We start from the raw sequence: 23,249 nt of genomic DNA, 5'->3' as shown, positions 1-23,249 counted from the left end.
CAATACCAAATGAGGGCTTATATTCTACCAATTAGGTACAAAACCATGTACCACCTTCACAAGGGCAAGACATTCATTATCAGCCTGATGAAGGGCATCCACCCAAAACATTGCTACTGCAATCAGCACAGTGACTTATCTCTTACAACATGGATCAATAATATACTGCATTACCTCTTTAAAATACAGTGTGCTGACTCTTAGTTGTGTAATGGCTTATTAGACTCGGTAGTTTGGAGAAGAACTACTTTATCCTGGCACCTGTACATAACTAGACAACGCCAGAAGACTTGTGCAGCCTGACGTCACATTACGGATGATGTAGATGAAGTCTACGTTGTTCCACTATATAAAGTGGCAAATACTGAAACTTTATGTTTGGTGCATCTCTCAGAATTCCCCTGTCTAGATACTATACTGAGTGTAAGAGCTCCACGTCATGCGAACACAGCCTTAGAGCAATACAATTCCCAGTGATGGATCACAGATCCAGGGTTTTATTCCGGTTGCCTCAATGGCATCAGGAAGGATTGATGTCCTCTTAATATGAAGACAATGGGTGATATTTCATAGGATTGTTTTAGCGTCATCTAGACTGTAAATTCTCAGCCTGTGGTAAGTATAGCCCAAGACGTCAGGTCTCTTAGGAATATAATGATACAATTTATTGGAGTACCAGGCTTTAAAAAGCTGAAGAAGATTTGTCTAGGCTGACATTGCAGTATAATAGGTTGAACTTGTATCTATTCCTAACCCTTACTACCTCGTCGTCAACACGTACAACATGTCATAAACAGACACATCAAAAATCCTGATCTGTCAGGGGTCTTGGTGTTTAGACTTATAATGAGCAGGGAAAAGTGCACTACTCCATGCTCTGTATGCACGTAACATGAGATGGTCTCATAGACTTAAAGTGACTGTACAACCAGGCCCAGGCTGAAGCACTGGAGGCGGGCTGACCCACCCTTAGTGGGAAGAAACCTCAGCCCCTCCATGACATGACTCCATTAGAATCAATGGAACCCTATCATAGAGGGGCTAGGGTTTCCTCCCACTAAGGGTGGGTCGGCCCGCCTCCAGTGCTCAGGTCAGCGCTCGCTTGGTCCTTGTTCCCAATTTGCTGCCGGCACTACTACATGCACCGACAGCAAGTGGGTAAGTGTGGGGGTAAGGGGACACAGGGAGCTACACGGAGGCTCCCCGGAACTTAATATTGTCATGGGAGCCAATAAGAGATATCGGTGGTCTGCTGCCGCTCCTATTACACGAAGCGACAGCAGCAGATCGTTGCTATCTTAGTCATTAGTCTTTCAACATGTTGAAAGACAACGACAGACCATGATCAGCCCATATCATTTATGTCGGCTGATTGCTGTCTCCTATTAAAACAAGTTATTATCGGCCGTAATGGTAAAGTACGGTCAATAATCTCTCTGTGTAATAAGGCCTTTACATTAGGAGTCTGTTTCAGGCACAAGCACAAAGCTAAGAACTCTTCTTCTAGCTTGACCAAGCGATCGACTGGTGTGTGAGCACCCAAACCCTACTGATCTCTACAACATATCAAAGGTTTTTTAAAGTGACAGTGTCCTTATAAATCCATGTAATATAGATATACTGTATGTGATACAGATCTAGTGTGCCAACACCACTAGATATATTGCATTTACTGGAACGATGGCCCGATAGACTGAAAAAACAAGTGATTACTTTACAGCCTAGAAGCTAAAGCTTTGGCTGTCCAGGCATGATGGGAATTGTAGTTTTGCAACAGCTGAAGGCCTTAAGGTTCCCCATCCCTGGCCTAAGATAACACAGCTATGCACAATACAGAACCAAGGAGAATAAACTATATACTAACTGTATAGACTATCCAGGGTATATTAATCAAAGGCGGAGCTCTCAATGACAGTTCCAACTCTGCTACACCTCCTCATCACCCCTGACATATTTACTATATAATATAGGCACTATATTAGGACAAGGTCGTGCCCTTATAAAATAGAAACTATTAACCTTTGCACTCCCTTTTACAAGGGTGTTAAATAATCTTCGACATTACAAGCGATTCCGAGCCCTGTTGACAGCATTATGCCGCGAATAAAAAAAATCCAAGCCCGGGCATCATTACCGGCAAAGCCTTAGTGTAACAGCATGGCGGCATGATGGCTTTAACTAAGGAGGGAAATGTTATACATATCTAAAGAAGCATAACAGGTCAACAGGATGTATCTGAATAGGTCAGAATAAAAGCGGAGACAGTCTCCTACATCATAGATCTTCTCCCTCACACTCCTCATTATATTCCCATCTCTCGGCACCTTCGTTCCCTTTTCCGCTGCCCTTGTCAGAGCCAAGAAACATTGTATCCAACGAAGGATAATAGTAATAATAAATAGCAAAATATTCTCCATAATCCTCATACATGAAACCAAGCCAATCGGTACCACTGCCGATGCACGGCTGGATGGATGTATCTCTTAGTATTGTAGCATGCCGATCTGGCATGCAGACTCTTTTCCCTTACTAATTAAACGTCCCATTATAATAGTCTATGCCCTGCACAACACACCATTGTGCAGGGCAATCCATTCTTTCTTCCCTGTTACTACATAGGATAAGCTCTACATCAGTGATTTCCTGCCAAGTGTGCAATGTTTAACCCAAGGGTAGTGAAACTGGCATCTCTTGATCTGGAATTAGATTGCTTTAAAACCTACGGACCGAAGCTTTGTTCATCCAGGAAAAGGCCTGTGTATTCTTTCTCTTTTAACTAGATATTAATGATACCATTAAAAGAGAGGTAAGGTAACGCTGCATCATTCATGCCGATTGAATCCCTAATCCCCATCGTGCTGCAGGGGACCGCGATGCCTTCTACCGCCCGTTCTTTGCTTCAACATGATTTAGTAAAAAACAAATTAATTCTGCTAAGCCAATAAAGGGAGCGGCATATGTTTCTGACTGATAATATGTTTTAGAGCGGAGCGTAAAAAAAAAAAAAGGCTGATTCTGGATACTGATAACATTTATACATTTATGATGAGTGGAGTGTGGGGTCTCCTATAAAATTGGGAAAAGGGGCAGTACCTCTCAAATAAAGGGGGGTTTGGATAGAAGAGCACAATGGTAAAGATGAGCAGAACTTGAATATATTCAATCATTCTTTATTTGAATAGCAGTGAATGCAGCCTTAGGCTATGTTCACACAACATACTTACATACTTTTCAAAAAATCCCCGTTATTTTCCATTAAAACAATGGTCGTTCCGTTTTTTTCACACTGCAATGATACAGATGGAAGTCAATGGAACAGCGGCCATTGTTTTCACACCATGTATTGAACAACGGCCGTTAATCAATGCAATGTGTGAAAACAGCAGTCGCTGTTCCGTTGACTTCAATGCATATCACTGCAGTATGAAAAGAAGGACCGTCCTTTTCAAAAATAGTTTATTGTTTAAACATAGCTTTAGGGTGTCCTGAAAAACATGCACCCAACTTCTTCAACCCCCGGTATTCAAATGCCGAATGATCCGCTTGAGCATGTTCGAGTTCCGCTCATCTGTACACAATGGACACACAGTAGTTAACAATAGTGGATATGTTAAGCTGTCCTATATGAAGGCAACATAACATAGCTACAGATCCAAGCATCTAGGGGGAAGTAATTAAAGTGGACTGTGCCAAAACTTTCTACCATTTGCCCCCAAAGGCTTATTTGAGTAGCAGCAGACTTTCTTATGTGCTTTACACACTTTTGCACCATGCTCGACAAAGGGGAGTGGCTTACTGGAAAAAGGGCATGGCCATTGTACATACAGACCTTGTGGTAATGCGTGATGGTCAATGAGATCCTGAAAACATTGCTGCTTTGGGTATTTTCTTTTGCTGAGTTAGGCCATTCATTTGTTCAGTTAATACAGTTAGTGTATGGAAAATGTGGTACGAACTGAAATAACAGACCTGCCGGCATCATGTATCTTTATGATACCGGGAGGTCCAAAACAGTGTGTGGCTGTATCAGTACAGAAGCACAAACATTGTAACTATTTTGGAGCTGTATTCACGGAATGTGTGAATGTCCTCTAAGGACCCTATTACATGGGACGATTATCGTGCGAAGAGGCTATGTTCCCACTACGTAAGAGACCGGCCGTTCCGTGACCCCAGCCGGGTCATGGAACGGCCGGTCTCTGGCCAGATCACCTCGGCCGGTACTTAAGTACTGGCCGGATGATCCTTTCGGCCGCAGGGCTCTGATGCGGGCGCATCAGCGCGCGCCCACATCAGAGCTTCCCATAGCACACAGTGAAGTGAGCGTCCGGAGCCGCTCGCTTCACTGTGTGAACTGACAGGTCTTTCTGTGGCCGGACTTCACTGAATTCTGGCCGCAGAAAACTGACATGTCAGTTGTTTGCGGCGGCGTATGGGATCCCGGCCGGAGCGCACACGATGTGTGTACGCTCCGGCTGGGATCCCATAGAACAACAGGCATTGTTCCACCGCGGCAAAATCTGTATATTGTTCAAATTTAAACTAAAATTGTTTAAATGGAGGCAATGAACAAACGACCAACGAGAAATCATTCATGTCTTGTTGGTCGTTGATTTTGTGCTGACACCAAAATCATTGTTAGTCGTTCGCTAATCGTTCAGTGTAATTTCACATTGTTCGCTCATCCTCATCAGATGGAATAACCGATCGTAGTAACAACCGTAACTAACGACTGTCGGTCTGTGTAATATGGTGAACGACTGCTCTCGTTTGTGATTGTTTATCATTAAAAATCGCTTTGTTTATTCAGACCCTAAAACCTATACGCAAGTTTGTTTGATGCACCAATGGCAGTCCCTAAATCCCTGATGCCCCACTACTCCTGCCCGCTGCTTCCACCTTCTTAGTATGCATGACTGCCGTATTTTCAATAGAGTCAAGCGCTTCATTGAAGTCAATCACAAATTGTCTGCACACATGGTAAAGAATAATGGCCACCCAAATAATGAACATGCTCATTGGATACAACCTGCTTTTGCAAAATGCTATATATTTTTTTTTTTCATCTGTTCACACTCTATTTTTTTTCCTATCCTATTATCCAAACGGCACAAACTATTTTGCTGCCCGTAAATAGAACAGCATATATGGCCGGTAGATTTTTTTTAAATAAATATATTTAATTTTTTTCCATAGAGCCTATACATAAAACATACATATTCACCAGACACAGAACCTGGCAAGAAGCGGACATCAGCGACTGGAGCAGAATCAGATAGATAATATATTACAATTAAAGATGAGCGAACCTGGAGCATGCTCCAGTCCATCAGAACCCGATCATTCGGCATTTGATTAGCGCTGGCTGCTGAAGTTGGATAAAGCCCTAAGGCTATGTGGAAATCATGGATATAGTCATTGGCTGTATCCATGTTTTCCAGACAACCTTAGAGCTTTATCCAAGTTCAGCAGCCCCAGCTAATCAAATGCCGAACGTTCGGATCGACTCAAACCCAAACCCACTTTGCTTATCTCTAATTACAATATTTGGTACTTTTACATTTTTGGTTCATTAAAGGGGTTGTCCAGCGAAATTTTTTATTTTTCAAATCAACTGGTGTGAGAAAGTTATATAGATTTGTAGTTTACTTCTATTTAAACATCTCAAGTCTTCCCATACTTATCAGCTGCTGCTTGTCCTGCAAGTGTTGTTTTATTTACATTCAGACACTGTGTTCTCTGCTGCCACCTCTGTCCATGTCTGGAACTGTCCAAAGCAGCAGCAAATCCCCATAGAAAACCTCTCTTGCTCAGGACAGTTCCTGACTCGGCCAGAGATGTCAGCAGAGAGCACTGTGTCTGAATGTAAATAAACAACACTTCCTGCAGGACATATAGCAGCTGATAAGTATGGGAAGACTTGAGATTTTTATATAGAAGTAAATTACGAATGTATATAAGTTTCTGACACCAGTTGATTTGAAAGATTTTTTTTCGCTGGACAACCCCTTTAAAGGCTAAGGAAAAATCTATTTGAAGGTAAAATAATCCACATCATGAAAAGTCCTGTTACACACACAAGCAAATCTGAACCTTTGAATATTGTTTCGCTTTGTAATACAAATAGGACCCAAATTTGAGACTGATTAACTTCTTTCTATATCTTTACAGTGATCGGAGCTGTGTTCTTGTGATACAGTATGCAGTAAGCTCCCTCAAGGGATAACTGTAAGCAATCAAAATGCTATCAACTCCATCAGTCTCATAGACAGTGAAGGAAGTAGCAGTCATGCAAACACAGTACCGCTCCACGCTCAAGTCTTCCAGTACTTATTAGCTGCTGTATGCCCTGCAAGAAGTGGTGTATTCTTTCCAGTCTGACACAGTGCTCTCTGCTGCCACCTCTGTCCAGAGCGGTAGCAAATCCCCTTTAAAGTTTTACTTTATTTTTATTGCTATTTCTTTTTCAAATCATATACAGTAAATGGGCGATCTTACACCAGGAAGGAAAAACAACACTTTTTTAATGATATTTTAACCTTTCTGATGAGTCTCTCATACTTTGGCAGGAATAAGAAGGCTTCTACAGTCAGCTGAAGTGAATGAAAACACGAGATCCTTGAACACAATTTATGTTTCACATATCAAATTTCAAGCACTGCTGCATAACGCGATGGGGCTCCAACTTCTCGCCATGACCTTCCAATTACAGAACAGCTATCTCCTATATTGTGACAAATACACCATTTTACTGATTCCGACAATGTGGAGATACTATACCATTTGTCATTTTCACATCTGAAAGAATAACACCCTCCTTATCCGACTGTAATCAAAGGTGTGAAAGAGAAAAGAGCAGATCTTTCTGTTCTCTATTCACTTCATTATGACTGTACAGTCCTTAAATCAAGTGAGAGAAGAACGTACAAAAGGGGCTAAATTACAATCATTTTACTGGAGTAAAGAGTGGAGTATTATAATATTATCACATATTTAACTCTTGTTAGAGCAGCGGTCTTGGCCTATTTCCTATTAGGAGCCTTTAGTCACCTGGCAAGAACAACAATATCCTTATTGGCTCCGTCTTTCCTACCTTTTTTCCTACTGTCAAAATAGCGACATTACTGTCCGTAGCGACATTATTATAAGGGGACGGTTCTTCTACCCTGAATCTGGAAGTAAAACCTGTTACTTGTAATTTCAGCCTTCTACCCTGTACAGCACTTTCCAGCAGACGCAGCCTTAAAGAAGGAGCAAATTTTCGTTTTCGTGTTTTCGTTTTTTCCTCCTTGTGTTTAAAAGGCCATACCACTTGTATTTTTTCCCCTACAGACCCACATGAACCCTTATTTTTTGCGCCACTAATTTTACTTTTCATCGGCAAGCTTAATTGTTGCATAAAATACGCTGCAAAACCAAAAAAAATTATATGCACGGTGAAATAAAAAAAAATATATATTATTTTTTATTTGGGGGGGGTTGTTTTTACACCATTCGTGCTATGGTAAAATTGACATGTCATATATGTCGGTACTATTACAATTATAGACAACTTACATAACTTATTATATGATGGCTTTAAAGCGACTCTGTACCCACAATCTGACCCCCCAAACCACTTGTACCTTCGGATAGCTGCTTTTAATCCAAGATTGGTCCTGGGGTCCGTTCAGCAGGGGATGCAGTTATTGTCATAAAAATAACTTTCAATCCAGCAGCGCTGCGTCTAACGGCCGGGGCTTACATTTGTATATGCATTAGGCTGGCACAAACTCTCTGTCCTCCCTCCCCTCCCTCCTCATCATTAGGAATGATCCAGGCAGATTGCTCCCTATTCCCCACCTGTGTGTATAATGAACATGGGCTGGATCGTTGATACACCTGTGCAAAGCTCAAACAGCAGTAAATGTTGAGGAGGGTGGAAAGGAAGGACAGAGAGGGTGAGCCAGCCAAATGCATATACAAATGTAAGCCCCGGCCGTTAGACACAGCGCTGCTGGATTAAAAGTTATTTTTATGACAATAACTGCATCCCCTGCCGAACGGACCCCAGGACAGATCTTGGATTAAAAGCAGCTATCCGAAGGTACAAGTGGTTTGTGGGGGACAGATTGTGGATTCAGAGTCGCTTTAAAAAGAATAAAACATTTTAAAGAAAATAAATGTTCCTTAAAATTGCTTGATGACCATGCTTATTAAGCTTCTATCGTTTGGTCTATGGGGTTGTGTGAGGTTTAATTTTTCTGCGCCATGATCTGTACTTTCTATCGGTTCCTTGATTGCATACATGCGACTTTTTGACTGATTTATCACAATTTTTCTGGATTTATTGCGACCAAAAATGCAGAATTTTTCACTTTGGCGGGTTTTTACGCTTACACTGTTTACCGTGCGAGATCAGGAATGGGATAATTTAATAGTCCAGGCGATTACACATGCGGCGATAACAAATATATTTATTTATTTATTTATTTTTGTTTATAAAATTGGAAAAAGGGGGTGATTGAAACTTTTATTAGGGGAGGGGATTTTTTATGAATAAAAAAAACTTTTTAAAAAACGTATACATTAATAAGAGGTCCCTTCTAATATAACTACAGTAATCTCTCATAGAGATTAGTGTAGTATGCATTATACAGCCCTATTGGTCTGGTCTGCTGCAGACCAGATCAACAGAATACCAAGCCGGGATCAGCATCATTCCAACGCAGAGTCCCGAGTCGGTTAGCAGAAGGGATCCCCACTCCACGATTGCATTGCAGGTGGGGAGATCCCACCACTAGACCCCAGGGAAAGGCAAATGGAGGACTTTTAAATGCAGCTGTCAAGTTTGACAGATGCATTTAACAGTGTTAATTAGCGGGTGCGGCGATCAGACGAATCTGATAATAGCCGCGGTCCTGGGCTGCAGATAGCAGTCGGGATATCAGCAGTCCAGAGCAGGGTCGCTGCGCGGCCCTCTTTTGAACTCCTCTAGCGGTGTGATGATGTAAATATATGTCATGCGTCGTTAAGGGGTTAAAGGGTACTCCAGTGATTTTTCTTCTTCCAAATCAACTGGTTTCAGAAAGTTATATAGACATGTAATTTACTTCTGTTTAAAAATATCAAGTCTTTGGGAGCTGTGTTCCTGTGATACAGTAAGCAGTAAGCTCCCTCAAGGGATAAACTTAAGCAATCAAAATGCTATCAACTCCATCAGTCCCATAGACAGTGAATGAAGAAGCAGTCATGCAAACACAGTGCCGCTCCACTCTCAAGTCTTCCAGTACTTACCAGCTGCTGTATGCCCTGCAAGAAGTGGTGTATTCTTTCTAGTGTGACACAGTGCTCTCTACTGCCCCCTATGTCCATGACCGGAACTATTCAGAGCAGCAGCAAATCCACATAGAAAACCCCTCTAGTTCCTGTCAAAGACAGGGGTGGTAACAGAGAGCACTGTGTCAGACTGGAAAGTCCAACCAGTAAGGTGGCACTATGGGCCCAGACCCGCTGGTTGTTACATTACTCTAACTAGGAAGATGCCTTACATGGCTATTCCTAAAATCAATATTTCTAGTAAGGTTATAAGGAGTTCTATAAACCCTTATTATTCTTCACATGGTTACCCCTGACAGTCTCATATGGTGGAATGAAAATTGATTGTGCAAGCTGCGGATCAATTTTAGACCAGGGCATATAAGAACTAGTTATCCGATAACCAGCAGCCCATTCACTGTATTGTCCAAATCATTTATCTTTGTGTTTTCTCCAATGTAGACAAAACTCCATGCAACTGAGTTTCATTCCAAAGTATGAATAGTAATACATATATAAGCCTGGTATTATAGCTGATGGATCATGGAGTTGTAGTGAGGCTAGGCTATGGCAGTGAACATGCTGCACACAGTATCTGGACCTTAGGCTGATTGTTAAAAGGGCAAAACTTTACGAACCATCTTTGTAATCTGCTGGAACTGAAAATAGGTTATATCAATCTTGTCTATAAAAGACCATGTTAGGGCTCTATGAAGAATACACCAGGAATGGGGAAATATGAGACATCACTGAAAATGCTGAGGACTTGTATAAGAGGTTGTTCAGGATTATGCACTTATCTAGCCTTGGACTCTACCCCCTGGCATGTAAATGTATAGCATCACAACCTAAAGTCCTATGCTGGCTGTATGGAGCTGTGTTTCTTATGGTACTGTAAGAAGAGCAGCCATTTACCAGATTTTGTTTCCTAATCTCCTCCCGCAGCTCCACAGTTAATTAACGTTGCTGCAGCCTATGCCTGATGCTGCAGCGACGTTAATAAACGATCCAGGATGACACAGGCGCAGAAGCTGCGCCTGTGACATCCGCGGCGGGTACCGACTATCAGTGATAGCCAGAGACCCTCCGCAACTCTCAGCACCGGAGCCGCGCTCCGGTGCTGAGAGTTAACCCTATAGATACTGCGGTTAGCACGACCGCAGCATCTATAATGCTCCTGACAGAGAATTCTCCCTCTACAGAGGGAGAATTCTCTGCCTCTGTCCATCGGGGCTCTGCGAAGTGATAGCAGAGCCCCAATGGAAGCCATTGAAACCGGAAGCCTCAGGCCGGCTACGAAGGCCAGCGGGGGGAGGGAGGGAAGGCAGATTACAGCCAGCTACTGAAATATATTCTTTTATTCTAATCGATTTTCTGATTATAACTTTATTTTTAATTTAAAGTGTACTTGTCTTTATAACTTTCAAAATCTAAACAAAAAGAAGATGTGATTTAAAGCAAGTTTGCAATTTACATTCTTTATTTATTTTTTAGTTTTAGTTTAGTATTATTATGAAAATGCAGCACTTTCTGTTTTCTGACTCTTTTTTTTCTCAAAAAACAGGTAACAGTCAGAAAACAGGACGCCCTATGTATCCCAGGTCATCTGAGCGCTCACAGAGAGAAGACAGTCATGTGATTGATGGACACATTGAGCCGTCACTCTCTGTACTTGGCCGGAATTCCTGTGTTTAGTCTGTTTTTTTTTTAACCAGCACAAGTCAGAAAATCTGCCTGCAGGAGACTGGACCTGGATTGCTGGTAAGTTCAGCTTTGTTTTACAGCATCATAACAAAAAAATAATGAATGTATATTGCAAACTTGCTTTAAATCACATCTAGTATTGATTTAGATTTTGAAAGTAACGACAGGTACATTTTAATCCTTTGTATATTGTAATGGGCGTAGTCTTCTTGCCTGAACTGTTTACAAAGAGTACCATGGTTCGTAGGACACAATAGAAAGGACTTGTCCCACTCAGATGACTGAGAAAGGTTTCAGAGTGTGCTCAGTGACCTTTTTAGAGGTCATTCTACAGGGAAGCGTAAGTTGTAAGCAGCAGCTGTTGTGTGTATCTCTGTTATCTATATACTGGAATCATCCATCACTGTACTCTTTTTTATGATGACAAGGAAGAGACTGCCGGAAAATGATCTGCACAAAGCAGTTTTGGGACTAGTGGCCAGAATGGAAACTGCAAGATTTCAGGATTATTTTGGAACATAGATAGCAAAATAGAAATTAGATAACACATAAATAAACCTTCTTAAAAAATTTTAAATTTACTTGTCCCCTATCCATAGGATAATTACTTTGTAATATAACTTTATTAAAATAAATGTACAATTTTATATCTACCATTAAACTTTTGTTGATTGGCAGCAGTAAGGGGCAAGATGGGCATATTTGCTGCCACCAAAACTGCAGGACCCCTCACTGCTGCCACTCAACAGAAGTTGAATGGTAGATAGAAAACTATAAAGTAATGCATTACAAAAAAAAAAAAAAAAAATCTTTGAGTCTCTGGAGTACCCCTTAAACTTGAAATCAGTACAAGACAACAAGTTGTACTACTTAAAGATACTGTTTAGATCTACATTTAATTAATTTTCTATTGACCTTGCTTTAAGTATATGGCTGATAATTTATAAAAATTGATAAAACTGTATAATATCTAATCATAACCCTTGAATTAGGAAATGGATATCATGTAATACAAATACTTCTCATCTAAGGTCTGGACGTTTAGGCCTTGCATGTTTTATAATACCGTCTCTATCGCAAGTAGTAAAAATAGACATAAAGTGCAGCCTTGGTGCTGACCACAAATGGCCTTGAAAGTAATTGGTTTCTATCTATTCTGAAATTACCACACAGACAGAAACCAATAACTGCGGGAGATAAAGTATCATAAACAACATGCCATTTATGAATCACATAAAAACCTAGTTTACCGAGTGTAAAATATTTTTTACTGGTATCAGCCTTTCTATCAGATATGGCATATGTCTTACTGCTGTTGAAGTATAATCTCTGGCATGTAGCAGATGACGGGGGAACAATGGGGACAACAATTAGATAAATTTGTCAAATAAAGTGAAGTTTGATAGAGACAGGACATGTTTCTCCTACTTTGCAGTCATACGTGACTGGTTGCTAGAGATATACCCTGTCGGACTGATTGATAAGAGTATATCTGTGCAACCAGTTGCTAGGGGTATACCGTGTTAGACTGATTGATAGGAGTATACCCTGTGAGACTAGTTGCTAGGGGATATACCCTGTCAGACTGATTGATAAGAGTATACCCTGTGAGACTAATTGCTGGCGGTATAAACTGTGAAACGGGTTTCTAGGGTTATATCCTGTAAGACTGATTGCAAGGAAAATACCCTGTAAAACTGGTTTCTAGAGGTATACCCTGTGAGACTGATTGCTAAGGGTATACCCTGTGAAACAGGTTCATAGGAGTATGCCCAGTGAGACTGGTTGCTTGGAATATACTCTGTGAAACTGATTGCTAAGGGTATATCCTGTGAGACTGGTTGCTTGGGTATACCCTGTGAGACTTACTGATAGGGGTATATGTGGTGTCCCACCATAGGCGTTTTGTGTCTCTCCTTGGCACCTCTCAAAAAAGCTTCTTACTCCAGGTTAAGTGGTGATGAAGTGCACTTTAAAGTTTTACCACTAGATGTCAGCATTATGTATTACTATGTATTGCACAGCTGAAGGTCCTAATGGGTTAATGTTTTCTATGTACCATGTGCTCTTATTGACCTATAGGAGGTGCTCTCTGCTTCCGGCCTATCGCTTTCTTTCTTTTGCACGCACTTCTTTCCACCACTCACAGGGTAGATTACTCAGCCCCTGTAAGAAGTAGTTACTTAGTGGGGAGAGGTGTAGCTTCAGTATTTACTCAGATTCTGGTGGGAGAAGGACACAGAGCAAACGCCCTTGCTGTAGCCAAGACAGGGCTTGGCTTATACCAGGACCCCTGTCTGTGACCACAGTTTAGTTCAGTTGGTTGATTCTAAGACACATGTATGAAGATGCAGCTAGAGACAACTAGTTCTTCCAGTATTTCTACTCTATCTATTATGCAGTGCTAAACACTGGGAGTCTGGGAACATCCTAGCAAACGCCAAGAACCAGTCTAAAAGGTGCAGGGTAGTATCCTGAGACACAAGAGGAACTAGCCTCGATAGGAAAAAGCTACCAAGGAAGGTTTACGTATCCTATCTCGCAGTGCAGGTAACTGGGACACTGGCAGGAGCTTAGCTTTACCCAGATAACCACGACTGGGGCTTGTTTCACCCTATTATGATGGGACACTTGACACTGTAGAGACCAAAGTTTACACGGGTACAAGTAACTTCTCACTCTACAAGTATTCTCTTAAGTTCCGGCAGAGAACAGTGCTACATTGGGTTAGGACTTCCTTAACAAACTTCTTTACTCTACTCTCAACTCTCCAAGCACCGCTACAACTACCTCTCTTCTCAACTACTTCTCCAGCACCTTCTTAAGCACAAACAAGTTCAAGCATTAAAGTTTATGCAAAGAGTCATCTGTCAAAGTGTATTGTATTACTAAGCGGCTGTACAGTAAAGCTGTTATATTTTTATATCACTGGGACTCTTCTTTTCCTAAGCACCAGCACCCATACACACTAACCGCACACCTTGGGTTATTTTTCCTCTTTCTGTGGGTGGCGCTACCGATAGTCCGGGTGGGTCAATTGCCACTCAGGACTACAGTGACAAGAGCCCAAGGGACCCATCACAGTCTGGCAGGTCACCGACCATTTCTGGGGAGTACAGCCAGCCACAACACAAAGCAGGTACCAACATCATACCTGTGTGCTGGAATAACACTGACAATACCACCTCTGGCTGTACAATAATGCTGATAACATCCATCATTTAGCACAACACCTAACCAAGCACTGCATATATCCTTTAAAACTGGTTGCTAGGGATATAACCTGTAAAACTGGTTGCCAGGCATATATCACGTGAGACTGGTTTTCAGGGGTATATCATGTGAGACTGGTTCATAGGAGTATACCCTGTGAGACTAGTTGGTAGGGGTAAACCCTGTGAGACTAGTTGGTAGGGGTATACCCTGTGAGACTGGTTGATAGGGGTAAACCCTGTGAGACTGGTTGCTAGGGAATGGCTTCTGAGCTGTTTTAACAACATTAAGTGATATGCTTTACAGCAAGCTCCATGGACAATACATATGACCTGTCCTATTCACATGAATGAAAAAGACTTCTGGACATGCTTAGTGACCCTTCATACACTTAATTCTACAGACAGGGGGAGCAGCAGCTATTGTGTGTACGTATGTTACTGAAAGAGTAGTAGATGCTTGGAACAAACATAAAGCAGATGTGGTAGGTAAAGGCCCTATTACACTAAACAATTATCGGCCGTATTCGGACGATATCGGCCTTTACAGCTGATAATCGTCTGGTGTGATAGAAGACAACGATCAGCCGGCATGAACGATGTCAGCTGATCGTTCCTGTCATTTGTCTTTTAACATGTTGAAAGACAAGCGACCAGAATAGCAGCGATATGCTGCCGTCACTCTATGAAATAGGAACGGCAACAGCAGACCGCAGCTATCCTCTATGGGCTGGCCGGACGATCTAGCGATCACCCGGGCAGCTCCATGTGGCCCCCTGCACCTCTCCGCACAACGTTCCCCCCCGCCCCCGCTCGCTGTTGACGCACGTAATAGCGGCGGCAGCGAGCATGGAACGACGAGCAAACAAGCGCTTACCGCGCTTGTTTATCTATCCTAAGATATATCTATCCTAAAATAATAATAAAGGAAAAAGATATAAGGAGGACTAGGCGATCTTTCTCTGTCAATGACAAATGTCAATTTATTGCTTGTTCATTTTTCATCGATTCCCATCTTAGGCTATGTTCACACTACGTAAGTTTCCGGCCGTAGCGCTCTGTGAATAAGCGGCCGGAGATTTACGTAGTTTGCATACAATTGAAAGTATAGGATCTACGGCTGCACAGTTCACACTATGTAAGAACTTACGCCCGGATCGTATGCAGCGCTGTAAAAAATGAACCAGACCATTGTTTCGGGACGAAAATGCTGTAACTTACGCCTGTAGCGTAACATGCGGTCCCGTACGTAGTGGTGATTTCTTCTTTTTTACACTTTTACACGATCCAAAAGGTTCTGTGGGGTGTCTGGGGCTAGCCGAAGATATCCTAGTAAAATACCGCTGTCAGATCGCAACTTGCGTAAATCCCGGACGGAGTTTTACACGTATATGTCCGGCCGCGAAAAATATGCGGCCGGACATATATGTAGTGTGAACAAAGCCTTAAGGAGATGCAGATTTACAACTAGTATATGCAACAATATATGACAAAAAGAATAACTGCCCAAAAGTGAACACACCTGTGTAACTTTACTCCTGGAGACTTAAATTAGCGCCATCCCTTTAAGCCTGTATGGAATCTGTCATTTAATAAGCGCTCGGTAGAAAGACACTGACTACTACAGTACGCTGCCCATGTTCTTTGGATCTGGAGCGGGTCCAAGACCAGTTTCCCAATACAGAGGCAGCTATCAGCTCCATGCTGAGGTTTAAACAGCTGTCAGCAAGTAGGTTTGCTGGCCCTGCATTTCTTTACCCTTGGCTAGACTTAAAGAGTTGTTTTATGTATCAGGGACGAGCTTGAAAGGATCCAAGTCACAGAGTAGAGAAGTAAAAGTGACATACTGTGAGATGGTATTTGCATATCATTATACAAAATGCCTGGCTGCAGCGGCGCTACCCTATACTGCGGGATTAGGTGGTAAAAGCGATTTTAGCATCTATCCAACACAGGGGGAATTTTGCAAACTTTAAATTATTCATTGAAAGCCACCATGTTTTCACGCCGTAAGGGGGAAAAAAACAAACAAACATAAAACTGCCAACAACCTTTTATATAATTCTGCAGCTTTCCCTATATTTCTCCAATGTGCATAAATTCATCCAAAATCCTAAGAAGCTCAACAACCTTCAATGTGGCCTCTGATTGTTTCAGCTGAGTCAGTGAAAAACAGGATACTTAGGCCCAAATTTACATATTTACGAACCTTCCCACCATTAAATGCCTCTCAGCCTTGCGTGACCTTCTTTCCCCATTATCCGCATATATATCCAATGACAGAAAACTACTTAATACGATTCTACAATTTTATGATATGCAAATGACTAAACTTGCGGATTTCCAGCTTGGTAATAGCTGCCTAGATGTCTTTCAAGAGTGGAGGGTTGTATATCTGTCCGGGCTGACGGATTATTCGTAGTTTAAAATTTCATTGCACAATGTCAGATTTCTTAATTGACGGAAGAGTCTGCGGCCTGTCTGCATCTCCTCAATGACTGAGTAAACTATAAATATGGTGGTATCCTTTATGAGCTTCAGCCAGGAGTGAATGCCTATCCTTTCTCTAGAACAGGTATGGGGAACGTTCTGCCCTCCAGCTGTTACAAAACAGGCTGAAGGCTCCCCATGTCTGCTCTATAAGGATTGTATAATTGTATAAAACCTATAGGTTATCTCTGGTATTGCATCTTAGCCCCAGTAACCTAGATATAGCTCTGCTGCAATACCAGACACAGCTGTAGTGTCCCACTATGGCTGGTTTTCTGTCTTTGCACACCCAGATAAAACTAGTTCACTCAGGTGCCACAGCACGTGCAGTTACTTGCTGTGCCCTACTCCAGCCACTAGGTGTCTCACTGTCCCTGTGCACAGCTGCAGTTTAAAAAGGAACGTTTAGCCTGTTTTTACACTTTCTCTCATACACACACTTCCTGAGTTAGTAGAGTTGGAGTCTAGACAGGGAAGAGACAACACCTGTTTTCAGTTCCAGAGAGAGAGACTACAGCAGCCATGCACTACTGAATTTAGACCCAGGGTAATGGGACAAATAGGAACAGCCCTTGGTTACGCCGGGGATTCTTCACTTCAGGACAGTCCCCGTCTAGAAAAGAGAGGAAGAGGGCTGATCCGCAGTAGAGCACAGATGAAAGTTAGCCGCTCCGTACTGACTACACTCAACTATATGGGAAAACGTCCGCTAGTTAGCTTCACCCAGACAGAGGTCTGGGACTCGTACTATCTCACAGGGCAGTCACTGATACTGTGCAGGCAGATGGCAGGCAGATAACACAGACTTATCTAAGCGTAAGTACGAGGAGTTTCTTCAAGACAAACATTTTACATGCATCCTGGCAGAGTACGATACTACTTAGGCAAGGCCTCCTATTCGGCCCCTATCTACTGCTACAACTTATTCCTATTTTATCTTTACCTCAAGCTACTGTTGAGATATTGACTGTTTATTGCACTAAAGCACTGTTACATTTTTGTATTGCACTGAAGTTTAAGCTTTGTTAAGTGGGACTCTGTCATCTCTGTTGCCACACCCTGCACCTCAAACTAGTTCTACCAAAGGTCTGATGCCCCTGTGTTCGGGGGTGGGTATTACCACTCCTGGCCACCGTGAAGAGTCACCCCAAAACACCAGATACCACCAGCTGGTTCAACACCAGTATCCAGCACCCGGCCAACCGCACTGCCAACTTAACAAGAGTGGCGCTGTTTCTGTAAGATATTATTATCAGTGCCAAAATGTATGGGGAAACATGCATACAGAAAAGCCTGGAGGGGGAAGGTAAGAGACACATCTTCCCCTTTAAGGCTATGTTCACACTACGTATATGTCCGGCCGCATATTTTTCGCGGCCGGACATATACGTGTTAAACTCCGGCCGGGGATTTACGTAAGTTGCGGCCGGCTACGTACGGTCCGCGAACTTACGCCCGTAGTCTACTTGCGCTTCCCGAGCGCCGTACGTAGCGATCTGACAGCGCTCTTTTACTTGGAAATCTTCGGCTAGCCCCGGACACCCCACAGAACCTTTTGGATCGGCAAATCAAAGTGCAAAAATGAAGAAATCCCCACTCCGTACAGGACCGCATGTTACGGGAACGTAAGTTACAGCATCTTTGTCCTCAAACAATGGTCTGGTTCATTTTTTACGGAGCCGTGTACGATCTTGGCGTAAGTTCTTACGTAGTGTGAACTGTGCAGCCGTAGATCGTATACTTTACATTGTACGCAAACTACGTAAATCTCCGGCCGCTTATTCACGGAACACACTAAGGCCGGAAACTTACGTAGTGTGAACATAGCCCCCAGGTACAGATAGTCTCACTGCTTACATAGCTACGTAACCATCTAAGCAGCTAAAGTCATCTTTATTAGCTGACAGTTCACACTGCGTTTTTACTCTCCATTTAATGGATCACTTTAATGGAACAAACGGATGATTATTATTAAAAAAAGGATAAAAAAACTGATCAAAAACGCTTCCTTTTTTAGCGTAAACATAAACATGGTCGACCAACGGATGCGCTTAGATACGTTTTTTTTTTTTATAATGAACATTAATAGAAAAGTGAATGCACACAAATACAACCGTTTCTTCATTCATTTTCCTCCATTAAAGGGGTAGCAAAAACAAAGCAAAAAAATTGAGGAATATAACATACGGATCGAAAAGCATTCCAAACTTTTTCGTTTTACGCTTTCATGAACAAAATTAATCAGCAAATTGCTCTTCTACGGTCGTCGCATTTTCTTTGCTCCGCCATCATTTTTTTATTTTGTGATTGCGTACGAGATAAAGAAGTGAATTATGTGTCTGTTTACATCAAGGTTCGTAAAAAAAAAAAATTAACAAAACAAGAGAGGAAAGCAACATATAATAGTTTACTATTACAGGAGGTCAAACCAAACCCTGCCAACTATCCTTTGAAGAGCTTAATTAATAATAAGGTTATAGCCGTGGATAGCGGCTTCATTCTGGAGGAGGAAAGTCATGGAGGAGATATTAAAGCCAAGCTGCTCAAATAATTAACTGAACGCCTCGGCTACCCCAGGTGAGAGGCGGCACGCGTACAAACAACTCTGCTTTCCTATCCTAATAGCACAACATACTTAAAAGTTCCCATCATTTCTTCCTTGTATCTCTGCAGTACCATCTAAATTAAATTACAAAAACACCATAAAGATTAGCGGGACGATTAACCTATCTGCTGCTTAGGAAACCCATAAATCCGCTTCCACTTTAAAAGGTTCCGACTTCTAATAAAAGCAGAATAGCCCAGCAGTCAGCAGCCGGGTAACAATAATTAGAATATAATTGAAAATATATTTTTTATTCTTTGAAGTCACACTTGTATTTTGTGCTTTACGCCCGCAGACATCTATGGAAGCATTAGCCGGCGGCGGGATCCTCCGAGATATGAGGGAGGTTAAATGTAATTATTTCCTTGAAATGCTAAAGTAATCATGTAATAGTTCCAAGAAAGAAATGTCATTTACCTATAACTACATCATGACCGTCCACAAGGCCTGCAGAGAAGAGCTCCTGCGAAACACCATCTGCCGTATCTGCGGAGAGAGACAGATAACACATAAATAATACTTTCAGGGCAATACATGATAAGGCTGGGATTCGCTTTAGAATGCCGCTGCATTGGTGTTGAACCTTATAACTAGTATGATAAAAGGTTCTTTACAGGGATGAAAGGATTGCTGCAGGAGTAGCAGAGTGGAATTTGTGGGAAGTAGCCGAGCTATATTTTTTATTTTGCCCAAATGCTGTTATGAAAAGATTCAGCTCTGCTGCATCTGTAGCCGCGCCGATATCTGAATAGTGATTAGTATTGGCAGGTTAACTTACTACCTCTTTAGTATACTCTTATGCCAATGTTTTCCTCTCAGTAAAAGGAACTGTACAAAGCGGTAGAAAATTCCCATAGAAACCGCTTTGGACAGTTCCAGACATGGACAGAGGTGGCAGCAGAGAGCACTGTGTCAGACTGGAAAGAATACACCACTACTTGCAGGACATACAGAAGCTTATAAGTACTGAAAGGTTTCAGATTTTTAAAAAGAAGTAATTTAGAGACCAATATAACTTTGTGACACCAGTTGATTTGAAAGAAAAAAAAATTGCTACAGCCAGTACTATGATAAATCCGAGGATTTTCTGTGTGGAGTAACAGAAAATGCCCACTGGGATGCTGATTTTAATAATAATACTGACAAGTTACACATGTACATATGGTAATTGATGGTGAAGAAGAAATAGGCTAGCAGAAGTGCACATAAAAATGTAAAAAAATATAAAATACTATACCCACTATACTGATGCCCTGGCACTCCTGCAACCTCCTGCACTCCTGGGCCCCCACCAGTCTCTGTAAACCAAACCCCTTGCTATGACTAGTGATGAGCGAACATGTTTGTAAATGTTCGTATGCTCAAAGCTAATTGTTCGTGTTCGCCGATCACAATTTGTTTGACGATCGGAATGGATCTAACAATCATTTTAAAACATAGTTGAACATGTGAACGTTTATCTGGCAATGTACGCAACTGCACAATTTACGCTTTGCACCTGATAATCTGTACGTATGTGCATAGACCGAAACAGACGCTTCTACTGTACGTTTGTTATTTGTTTGTGAATGTTCAGTGAACACGAACTGAACCGATCACAATAATTTTCTTTTATGTTCGTGTTCAGGATCCAAAACGAACATTGGGATGTTTGCTCATCACTAGCTATGACTTGCCAGATTGACATGTGACTGCTCCAACCAATTACACACGCACGTCATCAGTGGAGGTCAGTTTACCCCTTGCCGCAAAATAATGTCCCCGGAACGTCATGTAAAGCAGGCTGTTCCTGCAACGTCATGCTAGCCCTGCCTCCCCCCGCTGCCCCTGTCCAGAGGGGAGCCGCGCTCCCCCCAGGGCAGTTAACCCCATAGGCGCCACGGTCCATGTGACTGCAGCGTCTATGGGGGATCTGGAGGGAGATCTGCTGATCGTGGGGGATCAGGGAAGTGTGGCCAAAGGAGCACCGATTTTATTTCTTTATTTTATTTATTTATTTTCAGTCAATTCTGATCCTCAGCTGATTTCTACAGGAAAATCTCGAAATGTTCTATGCAGGAAATTGGAAATGTCAAGTCAAGTCTGGTCATCATAACCGGGAACATATGTCATAATTGCCCACAATTTGTATGCAGGGCACAGGCACACAATTTAGAATCCAATGGAAAGGTGAAGTCCACAGCTCCTTAAAATGTGAAAATCTTTAATGCCATGATTAAGGAGTGTATCTCCGCAACGCGTAGGCGCATGTTTTTATCCAGTAGGTCTATTTTTGTTTGATGTTGGACGCAAAATAAAGACTTTCACATTTTAAGGAGCTGCGGACTTCACCTTTCCATTGGATCCTATACGAGTTACGGCTCGCAATATCTCGTTCTACACGTGCTCCTATCTACGGGACACTGGATTTGCACTGTGGACACTTTAGCGGGATGGTGAGCTGACATTTTTTTCTTTCATTGTTTTCTACACAATTTAGAAACAAGGTTCAGGGCTGGAAAACAGGGAAATGGATGGGAGGGGGAGTGAGGAGATATGGCAGTTCTCAGGACTTTAGGACCTTGGGAAAGCCTCTTTGACTCTTCGCAACAGAGGAGAAAAGCATTGCTTGTACATTATGGAAGCACAAACAAATGTATGAAAGGTATCATGTGTCTCCTTGACCTAGTAAGTAGTGTATTATTTACAGTGCTCTCTGCTGCCACTTCTGTCCGTGACAAGAACTGTCCAAATCCCCCCAAAAAACCTCTCCTGCTCTCCAGACTATAAAGATTACACAACGTCCTGCAGGACATCCAGCAGATGACAAGTACTGGAAGACAAAAAATTTTAACAAATCTCTGGTATTTTCTGGCACCAGTTGATTTTTTGTTTTTTCTTGCTTAACTACCCCCTTAAACTTTCATCCAATCCCACCAAAATCGTTGTGTTTCATCAACATGTCTCTAATGTATATGAAGGCCTATAGTCTATTACAAGGCACCACCAGAGGACATGGGTTTTACGTGATGTTCTGGGGCAGATAAGTAATAATAAGACATGAGCACAACTCCAATTGTTCACATCCGATCATTCGTCATTTGAATACTGGTGGCTGAAGAAGTTGGATGCAGCCCTAGGGAGTCCTGGAAAACATGAAGATAGTGATAGGCCACAGGCTGTGTCCATGTTTTCCCAGATTCTCTTGGGCTGCATCCAACTTCTTCAGCCACTTGTATTCACATACCGAATGAACGGACTCGAGCATGCTTAAGTTGCTGTCACCTCTAGTTATAATCACATTAGCATATTTGTTACTGCTAAACAGAAATCCTATTCACAATCTATCATTTTAGTTTATAATGTTTAAGAACAGAAGCAACATCTAAAGTATAGCATGTGTATAAATTATGCGGCCATTCTCACTTCAATGTTCCCAAATCTGTTTTACTACCTACTAAAGCCTCAGCTATGGATAGATTGTTCCATAATCTATCATAATAAATGCTGGTCTTATAGACGGTAACAAATCACAAGCTTCCGTTTTGTTGTCTTGCTTCAGTGTTCAATACATTATTGCATAAACGGATCTGAATAATCTAATATATAAGCTAAGAGCCCTTCAGCCTGGAAAAATATTAACCCTTTTAAAATAGGAGTACGAAATCTCTGAGACGTCCTGTCGTGATTTCATGTTGTTTTAAACATCATTGTAAAAAAAGAGTCACTTATGCTAGGCTGCATCTATCTATCTATATATAAAATGGTATGCTGGGCTGTATATATATAATGGTATGCTCGGCTGTAAATAATGGTATGATGGGCTATATATATACAGTGAGTCCAAGAAGTATTTGATCCCTTGCTGATTTTCTTTGTTTGCCCACTAATAAAGACACTATCCTTCAGCACTTTTAATGGTAGATATATTCTAACATGGAGAGACAGAATATCAAGAAAAA

General features: G+C 41.8%; 1 protein-coding gene across 2 annotated transcripts in view; it reads right to left on the bottom strand.

Annotated features, from left to right (window-relative positions):
• The window catches only part of STK39 (serine/threonine kinase 39), a 259,852-nt gene that overhangs the window by 32,110 nt on the left and 204,493 nt on the right, over window positions 1-23,249 (bottom strand). For both annotated transcript variants that reach the window (XM_069985123.1, XM_069985124.1), the window contains exon 16: window positions 19,726-19,794. In XM_069985123.1, the coding sequence (XP_069841224.1) occupies window positions 19,726-19,794 (69 nt within the window). The remainder of the gene's footprint in view (window positions 1-19,725; window positions 19,795-23,249) is intronic.

Source organism: Dendropsophus ebraccatus, chromosome 9 (assembly GCF_027789765.1).
Source record: "Dendropsophus ebraccatus isolate aDenEbr1 chromosome 9, aDenEbr1.pat, whole genome shotgun sequence".
In the NCBI taxonomy this organism is placed as follows: Eukaryota; Metazoa; Chordata; class Amphibia; order Anura; family Hylidae; genus Dendropsophus; species Dendropsophus ebraccatus.
Note: the sequence above shows the minus strand (reverse complement) of the source record. Positions and strands in the feature narration are given on the sequence as shown.